The sequence below is a fragment of the Podarcis erhardii genome, assembly GCF_964252035.2.
Source record: "Podarcis erhardii genome assembly, chromosome: 13".
NCBI classification, from domain to species: domain Eukaryota; kingdom Metazoa; phylum Chordata; class Lepidosauria; order Squamata; family Lacertidae; genus Podarcis; species Podarcis erhardii.
Window position 1 is genome coordinate 52,455,349 of NC_138502.1, and position 17,792 is coordinate 52,473,140.

Here is a 17,792-nt window from a genome sequence, read left to right on the forward strand (position 1 = left end):
CTTCCACCGTCTCCTTCCTCTGATCACGGATTCTGCCGGTCATCTCTGCCAGTCCCATAAATTCAGTCACCTTCGTCTGCCATTCTTCCAGAGTAGGTAGTTCTTGCATCTTCCAATACTTTGCTAGGAGTATTCTTGCTGCTGTAGTTGCATACATAAAAAAGATCTTATCTTTTTTTGGTACCAATTGGCCGACCATGCCCAAGAGAAAAGCCTCCGGTTTTTTTACAAATGTCCACTTAAGGACTTTCTTAATTTCATTATAGATCATTTCCCAGTAGGCTTTAACCTTTGGGCAGGTCCACCAAAGATGGTAAAAAGTTCCTTCACATTCATTACATTTCCAGCATTTGTTACTGGGCAAATGATATATCTTTGCAAGCTTGACTGGAGTCATGTACCATCTATAGATCATTTTCATTATGTTTTCTTTCAAGGCACTACATGCCGTAAATTTAAGTCCTGTGGTCCATAACTGTTCCCAGTCAGCAAACATAATATCATGACCTAAGTCTTGTGCCCATTTAATCATTGCTGATTTAACTGTTTCATCCTGTGTATTCCATTTCAGCAACAAGTTATACATTTTAGACAAATTCTTAGTATTGGTCTCTAACAGTTCTGTTTCCAATTTCGACCTCTCTTTCTGAAATCCTAGTTTCTTGTCCTGCTTAAAAGTTTCATTTATCTGATAGTAATGTAACCAGTCTCGAACTTTGGATTTTAATTTCTCAAAGCTCTGTAATTTAACTTTTTCACCATCATATTCTATAATTTCACTGTATTTTGGCCAATTAGAGTCCATGTTAAGTTTTTTTACCGCTCTAGCTTCCATTGGTGACAACCATCTGGGTGTTTTATTTTCCAACAAATCCTTATATCGATTCCAAACATTATATAAAGCTTTCCTGACAATATGATTTTTAAAACCTTTGTATATCTTTGCCTTGTCATACCATAGATATGCATGCCAGCCAAAATTGTTATCATACCCTTCCAAGTCTAAAATATCTGTGTCTTCAAGAAGTAGCCATTGCTTCAACCAGCAAAAAGCTGCTGCTTCATAATAAAGTCTTAAGTCCGGCAGCGCAAAACCCCCCCTTTCTTTTGCATCAGTTAAAATCTTAAATTTTATTCTGGGTTTTTTGCCCTGCCAGACAAATTTAGATATATCTTTCTGCCACTTCTTGAAACAATCCATCTTGTCTATAATTTGCAATGTCTGGAACAGAAACAACAATCTCGGCAATACATTCATCTTAATAACAGCAATTCGGCCTAACAAGGATAATCTCAATCTAGACCATGTGTCAAGATCTTTCTTCACTTCTAACCAACATTTCTCATAATTGTCTTTAAACAGGTTCATATTTTTGGATGTTAAATTCACCCCCAAATATTTCACCTTTTTTGTTATCTCCAAACCAGTTTCCCTTTGAAAGCTATCTTTTTCCCCCATCGTTAGATTTTTTTCCAGTACCTTTGTCTTTTGCTTATTTAGTTTAAAACCAGCCACTTGACCAAATATTTCAATTAATTCTAAAACTCTTTTTGTACTGACTTCTGGCTGTTGTAATGTCAAAACTAGGTCGTCTGCAAATGCTCTTAACTTATATTGTTTAGCTCCGAGGTGTATTCCTTCAACCAGCTGATCCCTTCTAATCATATTCAACAACACCTCCAGGACCGATATAAATAATAGAGGGGATATTGGGCAACCCTGTCGTGTCCCTTTTTCTATTGAGATTTCATCCATAACAACACCATTCACAATTAATTTAGCTTTTTGCTCTGAATATATTGCACCTATACCGTTTTCAAAACTTTGGCCTACCCCCATCCCATGGAGATTCTTCCTCATAAAACTCCAAGAAATATTGTCAAAGGCTTTCTCCGCGTCCACAAAAATCAATACTGCTTTTCTATTTAAATCAGTCTCCAATAGTTCCAAAATGTCTATAATATTCCTTACATTCTCTGACATATGTCTCCCTGGGAGAAAGCCTGTTTGGTCTTTCTGAATCTCCTCTACCAACACTTTTTTAAATCTTTTTGCTAAAATGTCTGCAAAAATTTTATAATCCACATTTAAGAGTGATATAGGGCGGTAGTTCTTAACTTGATGTTTCTCAGTTTCTGTCTTCGGTATAAGTGAGATAAATGCTTCTTTCCACGATTCGGGAGCCTTTTTCCCCTCCAAGATTTGGTTACACACTTCTTTCAATGGTTGTATTAACCATTCCTTCATTGCTTTATAGTATCTCGCCGTCAGTCCATCTGGCCCTGGTGATTTTCCCAATTGCATATTCTGGATGGCACCCTCAATTTCCTGGTTCGTGATTTTTTCATTTAAAGTCCTTTTATTTTTTTCCGAGATCTTTGATAATCCATATTTTTTAATAAATTCTTCTATCTCTTGCTCGTCTTTCGGCCCTTGTGCGTATAATTTCTTGAAGAAACTTTGGAAACAATTACTGATTTCATTTGGTTTATTTACAAATTTCCCCTCTACTTCAAGGGACGTCACAGTATTCAACTTTTGCCTCTTTTTCAATTGCCATGACAGCAATTTCCCACATTTGTCTGCTGATTCAAAAGTTTTTTGCCTCATTTGTTTTATTTTCCATTCTATTTCTTGGTTCATCAGTTCCATGTATTGGGTCTGGTAATATTTTATTTCTCTTAAAATCTCCTGGGATTTTGGTTTTGACCTCAGTTTCTTCTCTCCTTCTTTCATCTGATTCCAGATTTTTTCTTTCTTCTCATTTTGTTGTTTCCTTTTTATCGAATTTTGTTGAATTAGAAAACCACGCATGACAGCCTTACTTGCGTCCCATATTATTCTTCTTTCCAGATCTGTTCTAAGGTTTATTTCAAAGTAGTCTTTCAGAGTTTTTTGGGCCTTTTTTAAAATTTCTTCATCTCTAAAAAGGGTGTCATTCATTCTCCATCTGAAAGTTCCAGCTGTTGTCAATTTCATTTCCATCTTTACTGCATTATGATCAGAGCAGGTTTTTGGGCAGATTTCTGTATTTTTAACCCTTGGTGCCAGATTGCTAGAGATCCATATTTGGTCAATCCTGGTCCATGTCATTTTAGCTTCAGAGAAGAAGGTCCCCTCCCTTTCCAGAGGGTTCCTTGTTCTCCAAATGTCAATCAAGTCCATTGTGTCAGTCAGTTCAAAAAAGGTCTTTGGTAGTCTCCCATCCTTAGAGATTACTTGTCTTTGAGCTTTGTCCATATTTGTGGAGACGACTCCATTCATATCGCCCATCATTATTATTTTATGGTCCATAAAGTCCGTTAATGTCTCATGCAACTTCTTGAAAAATTCAGCCTTCCCCTCATTAGGTGCATAAATTCCTACAATCAAAATTTTTTCTCCTTGTATTTGAATTTCCACTGCCAGAAACCTTCCTTGTTCATCTTTAAAAATCATTTTTGGTTCCCATTTTTCCTTAACATAGATCACGACTCCTCTTTTCTTAACTTTATCTGAGGAAATAAATTCCAGTCCTAATCTTTTATTTATCAAGAGTTTTCTATGTATTCTGGCAATGTGAGTTTCTTGCAGACATATTATGTCCAGTTGCTCTTTCTTTAATATATGAAAGACTTGGGTCCTTTTTCGGGGATGGTTCAGGCCGTTGCAGTTCCAACTCAGGAGTTGCAGAGACATTTTTGTTACTGGGTGTCTTTTCCCCCAACCGCTCCAAGTTCTTGTTCCTGATCAGTCGGTGCTGGGTTCAGTCCAAATGATAAATTTGCAATATCTGGTATTTCTCCCTCAGTCACAGTTCCTTTTTGAAAATCCTCGAAGTTTCTCTCCAAAAAGTGTTCCTTGTCTTGAATTGTTTTTATTTTGATTTTCTTCCCTTTGAAGTTAAAGGACAACCCTTGTGGGAACTCCCATCTGAATGGAATATTGTTTTTTTTTTTTTTTCCAGCAAATCCACTAAATCTTTAAATTGAGTCCTCACCTCCAAAAAATATTTAGGAATATCTTTATAAATCTGTATTTGAGAATTCTTGATAATCAATGCCTTCTGGAAATGTAGGTTCAATATTTTATCTCTTTCTTCCTTGGATCTTAAGGTGATTAGGCAATCCCTTGGTTTCTTGCCTTGCTTTCTGCCAATCCGGAAGGCTGTAGTTATTGCGAATTCATCTTCTTCTCCTTCTAGTTCATCAGTCCAAAATTCCTGAAATTTATCTGTGAGAAATTCCCCAAGGTTGCCCTCTTCCTCCTCTGGTACCAATCTCAATTTCAGATTTTTGCCTTTCCTCTCCAGTTCCATAAGAGCTAAGGTTGCATCATGTTCATGTACCTTCTTTGCAATAGGTACATATTTTCCCTTGACTTCCTCGGCAGTAATTTTAGCAGATTCAGCTATTTTCCTTGTTTCGGTACTTTCTTGTATCAAACGATTTATAGACTCTGTGTTAGACGATATAGTCGTTGTGTTCAAGTCGAGTCTTGTTGTTAATTCTGTCAACTTCTTGGAGTTTTCTGTAGATTGCTTAGTGAGTACTTCCAAAGATTGATTTATTTTGAGCAGTGCCTGTGTCATAGAATCCATTGATGCTGTTGTTACTCTCTCTTGTCCAGCTGCTGCTCCTGATATAGAGGTTCTTTTCTGAGCCTGCTTTTGAGCTTGCTTTGTTTTACTTCTTGTTGATATTTCATCAAGTGGCGTGCTCATAACTCAAGGTCGTTCTCACAGGAAAGTTACAAGTGGAAAATCCCAGTTCTTTACTTCAATGCTGCAGCCTCTCTTTTAATCCTCTAGAGGGGGAAATTGTATCCAAGCCGGAATAACAAAGAAACAGTGAAGCAAGTAGCCATACAATGTCCCAAAGCAAATAAAATTCAACCCAAAGTCTTACTTTGTTGCAATTTAAAAATCTGGATCTACTAAGTAAGGTCCCGTTATTATGTTCCAGATATACTCTTACTTTGTATCCACAGTCCTCTCTTTTTGACAGTTCGTTTCAAGCGCTCTCCGTTCAGGCAGCCTGATCAAAGGTATCGGCAGCGGAGAGTTTCCGTTCGCAATTTACTTCTTCTAGCGGTTTAAATTGAGCCAATTTTTCCTTCCCCCCTACTCCCGCTTCGTGGGGGGAAGGTCCTTTCAATGTCGGGGTTTAGCAAAGTTCAAACAAGACGTTCCTTTTAAATACAGCAAGTTTTTTTCATTGCTGCGTTAATCGTGCAGTTCCGGGAGGCTGACTTCCTTAATTTTTGCCTTTCCCGTTTTCGGCCAAATCTTCTTAAAAATAGTCCGTTTTTAATATTTTGTAATTCCTACTCACAGGTTTGTTGCCAATCGGTAATTTCAGGAAGGAATCGGCGCTCTCCGTCAATGGCGACGCGGCTTCACTCCACGAGCTGGGTTGCGATCCTCAGCACCGCACTCACACCCGATGCCGCTCCGGAGCCTTTAAAAAGACTCCTTTGCGATACCGGGGGGTGCAAAGGTGCCCACCGAATCTCCTTGTCCACAGGCTTCTGCGCCTGTGATTTTAGGGGTCCCCCGCTCGCCGTAGCAGGTCAGACCCGAACTCGTGAAGCAGTCCTGCCTCGGAGCTCGAGGCAAAGACCGCCATTAAGACGCTGGCGCCGACCGGAAGTCCGTAATAAATCAAACTTTTGAAGGGAACTTCTTGCATAAAGGAGGGCAGTCTTTCCTCAAGTCAAGGCAACCTCTTGCCCAAAAGAAGTGGAATAGGGAAAATCTTCAAACTGTACATTTCTGATCACTCACTTGGTAGAGCACGAGCCTTTTAATCTCAGTGCCAGGGGTTCAAGCCCCACTTTGGGCAAAGTCCTGCAGGGAGTTGGATGAGAGGTCCCTCGTGATCCCTTCAGTCTCTAGAATTCTACTATTCTGTGATTTCACAGGACACATTAGTGATCTGCGGTGCTCAAATTACAAGTGGGCCAGAGGGATCCCAGCCCATTTACCTTTGAGGCAGCCTCCTTAATTACTGTACTGCTGGTCAGAGACCATAGGGGACATGATTTAGCTAAGATTAGGGGTGGTAGTCAATGTCAGTCCTACTCAGAATAGACCCTTTAAAGTTAATGGACATAAGTAACTTTGAAATTAATGAATTTAAGAGTTTATTCACCACAGGACTTTGTGGAACATATCCCTATTTAGCTTAGGGCTCATCCAAATGTTTCTCTAAGTTGAATTTTTCAGCATTCAGTCAGATCATATGAAGAGCAAAAACTCTTCTAAAGATGAGTCTGGCCAGTAGATGTTCAGGTAGGGTGAGGGTAGAAAGTTCAAGTTGGCAGGATGAGTAGTATTTGGTGAGGTGACTGGGTAGACTTTGCCCAAATATGTGAAAGGCAAGCTGCTGCACTCAGCAGATGGCTGCTATTCAGTTCGAAAACCTCTTCAGAATGAAGGTAGTCAACTCCCTATACAATGCAATCCTGTAGCAATAGGATTCCCAGTGCTGTTTTCAAATAGATTTTTAAACTGACTAGTAGCCAGCTGCTGAGGAGAGTGGCTTGGCTCTGTTTAACGTTAATAAAAATAGAAGGAAATGGGAAGGTCACTCACTCACCTATTAAATAAGCAGGTATTCTTTCCACCCAAAAGTTTTTGGGTTTTCATGGGACTGCCATGAAGATTGCAGAAATTCTCAGAAAATCTTCATTTGTGGACCAAGGTTCAGCAAGGAGGAAAGTGGGGTTGTGTATAGACTTAACTAAGTCCCATCTTGGCAACAGGTATCATTTTTGGGTCAAGTTGAATTTGGGCAGACACCAGTAAATGACATTCAGTAAGGAGTCTTACACAAGCCAGCCATGCTTCACTGATTGGCATGAATTTTAAACTGCTTACCTGGAGAATGAGCAAACCGTAGGGTATCTTGATTTAAGGTATGTTCCCGTAGCTCTGCAAGTCAGCTCAACGCAAAAATATGCTAACTGCATTTTTCACCATCGTTGAGCAGGTAAAAGGGACACTGCCTCCCACAAGTGAGTGGCACAACTAACTTTAAGGTCAGATCACAGCAGACAGTTAACAGCACACAGAAGTACAATTCTGCCTCTGGGCACATCCATTTGAAATGAAAGAGAAGATAGGTACATGGTGGCAGGCACGGTATAATTAATGAATCTGGAATGCTGCCATGCAGTCTATGTTAATGCCTCTCCCCTTGTAAAAAGGACAACCACTTTTTTTTTAATTGCTCACCAAGAGCAAAAGTTTAGTTCCGTATTTTTGAACAAATGTGGTTAGATTTATATTAGAACTCTAATTCCTTCTGGTTGGAAGAGAGGCAGATTACATCTTGCTTCATAGAACTTGCATCACAGAAGAGCAAAGTGAATTGTGGCTGATTAGCTGTCCTCCCTGTGCAAAGGTCAGAGGGGGCAGGGTTTCTGTTGAGGTAGGTGATTAGCTGTGGGAGGAGCTTATCAGAGCTTTTAGGGCAGCGGCGCGCACAATTTGATCTATCTTTAGATTTAGGGGAGCTAGTCTCAAACGTTTGTCGGGGGAGACCTAGGGTTTTTTTTTGGGGGGGAGTTACTTGTCCTGTCTGCACGCTTCTTATGATGGAGGACCACTGTAGCCAGCCCCAACGACACGTTCTCAAGATGGAGGGTGAGGGAACAGCTGCAGTCGCCTGCGGTTCCTGCACAATGTTTGCCATCTTGCCAAAGGTTGCAGGCAGCTTTACCTGCAGCAATTGCATGTTGATTGCCCTCTTAAAAGACAAAGTCCAGCAACTGGAGGAATGTGTGGCTACGCTCCAAAGAATTAGAGAGCTGGAGCTCTTCTTGGAAGCAACAGAGCACACCGTCTCCACCAAGGAGGAGACAGGGGACCCTCCTGAGAAGGAGGCTAGTTCACCAACACAGGAGCCAGATATATGGAGAAACGTGACTCAAAGAAGTAGGAGGCCCAGGGTTCGCTCTGATTGTTTAGAAATACACAATCGCTTTGAGGTCCTCTCCCCTAGAATGGAAGACGAAGAGCAGGCTCCATTTGAGGATCTCTCCCTCGTTACAGTCGATCAGGTATATGAAGACGAGCAGCAAAGTCAGTCCTCAGGGAATGTGCAGGCGACCTTGGAACGGACAGCTCACGGAAGAACCCCGACCAAACCTAAGAGGAGGCGTGTAGTGGTGATAGGGGATTCCCTATTGAGGGGAACAGAAGCAGTGATCTGTGGGCCTGACAAGATGTCTCGGGAAGTGTGCTGTCTCCCCGGGGCTAAGATCCAAGATGTAACTGAACGACTGCAAGGAATCATAAAACCCACTGACAAATACCCCTTCCTCTTGGTTCATGTGGGAACCAATGACACTGCAAGCAATAGCCTCCAGAAGATCAAAAGAGACTATGAGGCTCTGGGTAGGAAATTGAAGCAATTAAAAGCACAAATTGTCATCTCATCTGTCCTCCCAGTTGAACGACGTGGCCCAGGGAGAGAGAGAAAAATAGTGGAAGTGAACAGCTGGCTTCGCAAATGGTGTAAACAGGAACGGTTTGGATTCTTAGATCACGGACTGCAGTTTCTTGAAGATGGACTTCTGGCAAGCGATGGGCTGCACCTCACAACGGTTGGGAGGAATGTTTTTGCCAAAAATCTCAGAAACTTCATCAGGAGGGCTTTAAACTGACTAATGTGGGGGAGGAAGTCAGTGCTCCTGAAGGTAGGAGTCTATCAATTGATGAAGATGATCATCCAAATGTCATAGACCAAATGGAGCAAACAGCACGCAGACCTAGTGGTGGGAGGAAAAAATCCTTAAATAAGAGACACGGGGGAATGACTAATGGACTTCAATGTCTGTACACTAATGCGCAAAGCATGGGTAATAAACAAGATGAGCTTGAGCTCTTGGTACAGCAAACTAAATATGACATAATAGGCATCACTGAAACCTGGTGGGATAAGTCCCACGACTGGAATGTAATAATGGAGGGTTACAATCTATTTCAGAGAAACAGACCAGACAAGAAAGGAGGAGTGGCGTTATATGTCAGGGATGTGTATACCTGTGAAGAGATCCAAGATTTAGAACCTCAAAGCCAAAGTGAGAGCATTTGGGTCAAAATTAAGGGAGAGATGAATAAAAGGGACCTCATTGTGGGAGTTTACTATAGATCCCCAAGCCAAACGGAGGACATAGATGATGCCTTCCTGGAACAGATGGCCAAGCATGCAAAAGGAAGGGAGATAGTAGTAATGGGGGACTTCAATTACCCGGATATTTGCTGGATGTCAAACTCAGCCAAGAGCATAAGGTCAAACAGATTCCTCACTGGCCTTGCAGACAACTTCATTGTCCAGAAAGTGGGAGAAGCAACAAGAGGAACAGCCATTTTAGATCTGGTCCTAACCAATGTCGATGACCTGGTTAGTGGGGTAGAAGTGGAAGGATCATTAGGCGCGAGTGATCATGCTCTTCTGAAGTTTACTATACAGCGGAAAGGAGCAGCCAAGCATACTAGGACTCAATTTCTTGACTTTAAGAAAGCCGACTTCATAAAACTTAGGGAAGTGCTGGGTGAGATCCCATGGACAGTAATACTAAAAGGAAAGGGAGTTCATGATGGCTGGGAGTTTGTTAAGAGGGAGATAGTAAAAGCACAACTTCAGGCAATACCAATGAGACGGAAACATGGAAGGTGCCTAAAGAAGCCAGGGTGGCTATCTAAAGAACTTTTAACTGAGTTAAGATTAAAAAAGGAAGTGTACAAAAAATGGAAAAGGGGGGAAACCACCAAAGAGGAATTCAAACAAATAGCCAGCACGTGTAGACACAAAGTCAGAAAAGCTAAAGCACAGAATGAACTCAGGCTTGCTAGAGAGGTTAAAAGCAACAAAAAAGGCTTTTATGGGTATGTTCGTAGCAAAAGGAAGAACAAAGAAACAGTGGGGTCACTCAGAGGAGAAGATGGTGAAATGCAAACAGGGGACACAGAAAGGGCTGAACTCCTCAATGCCTTCTTTGCCTCAGTCTTCTCCGATAAAGAAAACAATGCCCAACCTGAAGAATTTGGAGCAAATGATTCAGCAGAGGAAACACAGCCCAGAATAACTAAGGAGATAGTACAAGAATACTTGGCTAGTTTAGATGTATTCAAGTCTCCAGGGCCAGATGAACTGCATCCAAGAGTATTAAAAGAACTGGCAGATGTGATCTCAGAACCACTGGCAGTCATCTTCGAGAATTCCTGGAGAACAAGCGAAGTCCCGGCAGACTGGAGGAGGGCAAATGTTGTCCCTATTTTCAAAAAGGGGAAAAGAGAGGACCCAAATAATTACCGCCCAGTCAGTCTGACATCAATACCAGGGAAGATTCTGGAGCAGATCATTAAGCAAACAGTCTGTGAGCACCTAGAAAGGAATACTGTGATCACCAATACTCAGCATGGATTTCTGAAAAATAAGTCATTGTCAGACTAACCTGATCTCGTTTTTTGACAGAATTACAAGCCTGGTAGATGAAGGGAACGCAGTGGATGTAGTCTACCTTGATTTCAGCAAGGCATTTGACAAGGTGCCCCATGATATTCTTGTAAAGAAGCTGGTAAAATGTGGTCTTGACTATGCTACCACTCAGTGGATTTGTAACTGGCTGACTGACCGAACCCAAAGGGTGCTCATCAATGGTTCCTCTTCATCCTGGAGAAGAGTGACTAGTGGGGTGCCACAGGGTTCTGTCTTGGGCCCGGTCTTCTTCAACATCTTTATCAACGACTTGGATGATGGACTCAAGGGCATCCTGATCAAATTTGCAGATGACACCAAACTGGGAGGGGTGGCTAACACCCCAGAGGACAGGATCACACTTCAAAATGACCTTGACAGATTAGAGAACTGGGCCAAAACAAACAAGATGAATTTCAACAGGGAGAAATGTAAAGTATTGCACTTGGGCAAAAAAAATGAGAGGCACAAATACAAGATGGGTGACACCTGGCTTGAGAGCAGTACATGTGAAAAGGATCTAGGAGTCTTGGTTGACCACAAACTTGACATGAGCCAACAGTGTGACGCGGCAGCTAAAAAAGCCAATGCAATTCTGGGCTGCATCAATAGGAGTATAGCATCTAGATCAAGGGAAAGGTCCGGTGACTTCTGTTTCAGTGTATCTGAAGAAGTGTGCATGCACACGAAAGCTCATACCTATAACTAACTCAGTTGGTCTTTAAGGTGCTACTGGAAGGAATTTTTTTATTTTGTTTAGATCAAGGGAAGTAATAGTGCCACTGTATTCTGCTCTGGTCAGACCTCACCTCGAGTACTGTGTCCAGTTCTGGGCACCACAGTTCAAGAAGGACACTGACAAACTGGAACGTGTCTAGAGGAGGGCAACCAAAATGGTCATAGGCCTGGAAACGATGCCTTATGAAGAACGGCTAAGGGAGCTGGGCATGTTTAGCCTGGAGAAGAGGAGGTTAAGGGGTGATATGATAGCCATGTTCAAATATATAAAAGGATGTCACATAGAGGAGGGAGAAAGGTTGTTTTCTGCTGCTCCAGAGAAGCGGACACGGAGCAATGGTTCCAAACTACAAGAAAAAAGATTCCACCTAAACATTAGGAAGAACTTCCTGACAGTAAGAGCTGTTTGACAGTGGAATTTGCTGCCAAGGAGTGTGGTGGAGTCTCCTTCTTTGGAGGTCTTTAAGCAGAGGCTTGACAACCATATGTCAGGAGTGCTCTGATGGTGTTTCCTGCTTGGCAGGGGGTTGGACTCGATGGCCCTTGTGGTCTCTTCCAACTCTATGATTCTATGATTCTATGAATTATAGAATCCTAGAATTGTAGACTTGGAAGGACCCCTGAGGATCATCTAGTCCAACCCCCTGCAATGCCGGAATCTCAACTCAAGCATCATTACAGGTGTCCATCCAACCTCTGCTTAAAAACCTCATATAAAATCCTTCACCTTCTGAGGGAGCCCGTTCGACTGTCAGAAGTTGTTCCTGATGTTTAGTCAGCATCTCCCTTTTTGTAACTTGGTTTGAGTTCTACGCTCTGGAGCAGGAGAGAACAAACTTGCTCCATCTTCCATATTGAGATATTTGAAGATGGCTCTCCCATCTCCTCTCAGTCTCCTCGTTTCCAGGCTAACTAATTTTGTGTTATGCTACACCCTGATGGCAGCCATATTCTGACTGGCACCCACAATACTTCCTCAAAAATTGAAATGCTCCTACTGGTCCAAAAAGGTCGGCCTTGCCTGCTCTAGATCTGTTTCAGCTCTGGTTGGGAGGGTGAATGTGTAAAACTGTTTGCTTATCCAAAACTATAGCTGGCACTGAAAGGGAAACACTGTATTTTTACATGAGAACAGAGTATAAATATTATCAAGCTCCTATTAAGTCCAATATGTACTGTATTTTTCTGTCTATAAGACGCCCCCATGTATAAGATGCCCCCTATTTGGGAGGACTCCAATTTTAGAAAATGGGGAGAGACGCATCCTAATGTTTGACATTACTTTTTAGGGAAAAAACCTGGCCTTATACACGGAAAATTATGGTACTTACTGGGTGATAATCTCACAGAATTTCTATTATGTCGGGACTAAACAAATGATATAAGGGATTAAGTGATAAAGAATATGTGATAAATGGCTAAATAGGAAAGGAAAAGAAACCAAAGGCATAATAGGTTGAAATGTATAACAGGGTACAAGACTGGAAAGAGGGGAGGAAACTGCTGAGATTGATTTTGTAAAGGGGAACACAGAAAAGGGAGATGTGAGGAAGTCAGGAAAGAGGGTTATAAAGATAGTAAGCAAGGAATAATTTTTTCTCTGTTTTTTGTTGTTAACGTTGTTTTTTTATTGTTCTTTTCTCTGTTTTTCTTTTTTTCTGATTGTGATATTTGTTTTACTATGTTTTATTATGAGAAACTTTAATAAGTATCTATATATAAAAAAGATAATCTCACAGAATTTAGCCAAGTATATTTCCGTAGGAATAGGCTGAAGAGCATCTTGGAATACATTTTAAAGAAAATAACTGATTTAGATATAGAGGTGTAATTTGGTATTGCAAATTATTTGAGAGATCAGTAGACTCCCTCTGGTAGGGTGAATTTTTAGCAAACTGACCTCATGAAATCTCCTCTTGTATACCTTGACCTAACCCAATTCTTCCAGCAGGCATTGCAGCCTTGTTCTAATCTGGTAATTTTCCTTTCTTGCCCTAATTTTGAACAATGTTGCATTTCCCAATTAATTTCTCTTTCTTTTCTTATCCAGCATTCTTTTAATATTTTGTTTTGTTTAAATACTGAGGTAGGGAGTGCTTGTTAGGCTTCCAGAAGGCAAAAAGGAGTCTGCAGCTATTGCAAAATCATATATTCCCAGCCTGGTTGTTGCAAAGGAAGAGAGGCAAAGAACACAGAAGGGCTGTAATATTTTCTTTATTTAAAATATATCTAGGCTGCCATTCCAGGTACAGTAGTACCTTGGGTTAAGAACTTAATTCGTTCTGGAGGTCCGTTCTTAACCTGAAACTGTCTTAACCTGAGGTACCACTTTAGCTAATGGGGCCTCCTGCTGCCGCCGCCGTGCGATTTCTGTTCTCATCCTGAAGCAAAGTTCTTAACCTGAAATACTATTTCTGGGTTAGCGGAGTCTGTAACCTGAAGTGTCTGTAACCTGAAGTGTCTGTAACCCGAGGTACCACTGTATATTCTTCCCAAGGTGGCGTGGGCGATCATAAATGAGAACCTTTTGAGGATCAGGTTTTTGTTTTGTTTTTTACAGAACTATTGTGCCACCAGCCTTCCCCTTCCCTATGAATTGCACAACCCTTTAACACTTTCTGTACTTAGCTCATACGTCCAGTTTTTTTCAGAGTTGCAAAATGCACACCATCCTGAAAGGCAGGTTGTATGTGGAGGGCAGGCATAGCAAGGATCTCCGGTGGGTGATGGGAACATATAGAGGTGGGTTGTGTAAAGGTGCCTTCTCACTGGGCAGAGAGCGAGGTCTGCTCTCATCATAACAGTGCAGAACTTGACTTTTCTCCATTGGAGTGATGGCAACTTTTCATTTCTCTGGAAGGGCTGAAATTCATGGACATGACTGGAGTCTGAGTTAAACTGCTCCTTGCGGCTTGTGCTAGTCACTTGGACTCCTACTTGCTCCTACACACAGCCCTGGACAGAGAGAAACTTGGCAACTTGCAGTGCTCACTGACAGAGACAGGGAAGTGAGACAACTGGCCCTTATCTGTGTTGTGCTTTGCTGCTTTGATCCATGGCATACCATAGAAGACACTGTGTTAAGATGGATGCCTTCTGTGCTGAAGAGCTCAACACTGGAGCCATATACTGTTTTCTTTCTTGGACAGGGCAAACCTTCTTTGTTCACACATGCATCTCAGCATGCCTGGTCCTGCAAGAAGGTCCTCCATCTGGGTTTGAATCATAAAATCATAGAGTTGGAAGAGACCACAAGGGCCATCGAGTCCAACCCCCTGCCAAGCAGGAAACACCATCAGAGCACTCCTGACATATGGTTGTCAAGCCTCTGCTTAAAGACCTCCAAAGAAGGAGACTCCACCACACACCTTGGCAGCAAATTCCACAGTCGAACAGCTCTTAATTGTACAGAAGTACAATTCTGTGACCATTTTGGTTGCCCTCCTCTGGACCCGTTCCAGTTTGTCAGTGTCCTTCTTGAACTGTGGTGCCCAGAACTGGACACAGTACTCCAGGTGAGGTCTGACCAGAGCAGAATACAGTGGCACTATTACTTCCCTTGATCTAGATGCTATACTCCTATTGATGCAGCCCAGAATTGCATTGGCTTTTTTAGCTGCCGCGTCACACTGTTGGCTCATGTCAAGTTTGTGGTCAACCAAGACTCCTAGATCCTTTTCACATGTAATGCTCTCAAGCCAGGTGTCACCCATCTTGTATTTGTGCCTCTCATTTTTTTTGCCCAAGTGCAATACTTTACATTTCTCCCTATTAAAATTCATCTTGTTTGTTTTGGCCCAGTTCTCTAATCTGTCAAGGTCATTTTGAAGTGTGATCCTGTCCTCTGGGGTGTTAGCCACCCCTCCCAGTTTGGTGTCATCTGCAAATTTGATCAGGATGCCCTTGAGTCCATCATCCAAGTCGTTGATAAAGATGTTGAAGAAGACCGGGCCCAAGACAGAACCCTGTGGCACCCCACTAGTCACTCTTCTCCAGGATGAAGAGGAACCATTGATGAGCACCCTTTGGGTTCGGTCAGTCAGCCAGTTACAAATCCACTGAGTGGTAGCATAGTCAAGACCGCATTTTACCAGCTTCTTTACAAGAGTATCATGGGGCACCTTGTCAAATGTCTTGCTGAAAGTTTGGCTTTGCTCTAGGACACCAACACCTAAAGAAAGGGCACCATTAATGAACAACAGTATCATTACTTTATGGCTTTTTATGTATTGTGGTATTTTATGTATTTGGCTGTTGCTTTATTTTACAATTTAAGTAACGGTTAGTGCAATTGTTGAGAGTGAATTTCTGTCTAATATTTGCTGATAGGTTGACATTTTTTTCTTGTATACGATTATATTCTAATGGGTTATTAAATATTACTTTATTTGATAATGTTGTTTATTTTAAGTCATATATTTATTGTGATATTTGGATTGGATTATTATAAGATGTATGACCTTTGCTGTATATTATTGTTTCTTCAGCTTGTAAACTGCTTTGTATATAGCAAGATAGAAAAGGCGGTATGCAAATTAAAAATGAAATGAAAACGAAACAATTAAGGGTGCAGCCTCAGTGTGTTCTGTGCTTTATAGAAACCCTCGTTTCGCACTCCCTTCCACTGGCCTCGCCCTAAGCTCTGTGCGGGGGGTGGGGTGGGGGGTGGCTGTCGGGTGTTCAGGATCTGCCCGTGTGCTTCCCATTGGCATCTGGTTGACTCCTGGGAGAAGAGATTGCTAGTTGGCTTGATCCAGCAGGGCTCTTGTGATAGTAATCCTAGAATGGTAGAGTTGGAAGGGACCCCAAGGGTCATCTAGTCCAACCCTCTGCAATGCAGGAATCTCCACTAGATCATGGATGGAATGGCGGTTCCTACAAAATAAAAGCACAAAATACATTGATGTTCAACAGTGAAAGGGGTCCTTTGGGAAGTTTTGGGCTCTCCTCGATAGCTGAGATTTCTGCATTGCTGGGGGCTGGGCTGGATGACCCTTGGGGACCCCTTCCCACCTCTGCAATCCTGGGACAAAGAAAACAAGAGCACAGACTGGGAAACAAACCAGCCATTCCCATCCTAACAGTTGCTCAGGCCCAGATCCAAGCGTGCGTGGCCAGGCCCCTTCCCGTTGGCTTGGCCTTGCCTAGAACTTACTCGGAAGTAAGTGTCCAACGTCCGCAGGCTGCTTCGGAGTAAGGGACGCGCTCTCCGCCGTTCGCCTGCCTCGGCGCGGGCCAGAGAGGGCGCCCCCGACTCGCCGAAGGGCCTCGCCGGCTTTCCGGGGAGGAGCGAGGCATCTCGGCCGCTGTGCCGACCCCTCTGCCTCCGCCCAGGTAAGGCCAGGTGGAGCAGGTGGCCAGCCCGGCGCAGGTAGAGCCGCAGGCGCCCTTTCCGCGAGGCGGCCCCGGAGGAGGCGGCGGCGCAGAGGGGGCGCCTTGGGGCGAGGGACGCGGCCCCCTTTGGCCGAGCCAGAGCGACGGCGCCGCCGCCGCCGCCACAGGTCGCCGCTGCCGCCTTTGTGCAGCCGCCGCCTTCGCCGCCGTCTGCGGCAGGAAGGGAGGCGGCGGCAGACGGGGACCCCGCCCAGCGGCGGCGGCGGCGAGCCCACCGCTGCCTGCCTGCCTGGCTCCCCGGCGGTCGGTCGGGCGGCGGCGGCGGCGGAGCTCCGTCCGCGCAGGAGCGCCGGGCCGCTGGGAGCCGGAGTGCCGCTCGCGTGCCCTGGAGCGAAGGCGCGCCATGCTGCGGTTCCTGCGCAGGACCTTCGGCCGGCGGTCGATGCAGCGCTACGGGCGAGCAGCCGGCGAAGGAGACGAGCGCGACGGGGCGCCCCGGGCGGCCTCGGCCGGAGCCCCGCTGCCCGCGCCCGGAGCCCCGCCGCCTCCGCACATCCAGGCGGCCGCGACGGGCGGCCGAGCGGCGCTGCAGTGCCGGGTGCAGCTGCTCGACGGCACCGAGCTCAGCGTGGAGCTGCCGGTGAGTGGGGCCAGGGGAAGGCGGGCAGGGGCTGCCGGACCTCGGGGGATCCTAGGCAGCAGGGAGTCTCCACCCCCCCCTCCCCGTGTGTCACGATCCCTCCCCGGGCTTGCCTTCCTTCCGCCACGTGAAACTGCACTGTCTTTAAAACACGGCACCGGCTGCCTTCCTTTGCTTTTTTGTACCCCCGTGTATGCATTCAGACGTGCGGCTGGCGTTCGCTTGCCGAGCGCCTTGGTCCCGGTCGCGCGTCGCTGGCTGCCCGCGGCCTCCCCCTCCCACCCCCCCCCCTCGTGCGAGGCTTGCAAACACGAGGGGGGCGCGCCTGGGACCGACGGCTCCTCCCCTCGCCCTCCTTATCCCCGGAGGGATACCTGCTGCCCCCACCACGCGGCGTGTTTCCAGTTGCCCAGCCCCCCCCTCCGGTGGGGCCCGTTTCCAGGCCCCTTAGCCGACGGCGCGGGCTCCCTCCCCGTGTCCACTCGTGTGAACAGCCGCCCGCAGCTGCATTTTGCAAACTTCCTCCTCCCACCCAAGGAGAGGCTCAGAGCTGGCGGTGGGGGGGGGGGGGGACAAACCTGTGGCGCTGCCTTGGGCGTGGCTAAGGGAGGCG

The 17,792-nt window shown here is 44.6% G+C and overlaps 1 protein-coding gene and 1 long non-coding RNA gene across 5 annotated transcripts in view; one reads left to right on the plus strand and one right to left on the minus strand.

The window, feature by feature from the left end:
* Positions 1 to 15,623: 15,623 nt before the first annotated feature.
* LOC309326431 lies at positions 15,624 to 16,473 on the minus strand. Its single transcript, XR_014150301.1, has 2 exons — positions 16,361 to 16,473; positions 15,624 to 16,080 (listed from the first exon to the last, which is right to left on the minus strand). It is a non-coding gene; the product is annotated as an uncharacterized lncRNA (long non-coding RNA).
* A 394-nt stretch (positions 16,474 to 16,867) lies between these two features.
* Positions 16,868 to 17,792, plus strand: part of LOC309326407 (band 4.1-like protein 4B) — a 144,156-nt gene continuing 143,231 nt past the window's right edge. For all 4 annotated transcript variants that reach the window (XM_081835068.1, XM_081835070.1, XM_081835069.1 and 1 more), the window contains exon 1: positions 16,868 to 17,179. In XM_081835068.1, coding sequence (XP_081691194.1) covers positions 16,943 to 17,179 — 237 coding nt within the window. In that variant the 5' untranslated portion in view covers positions 16,868 to 16,942. The remainder of the gene's footprint in view (positions 17,180 to 17,792) is intronic.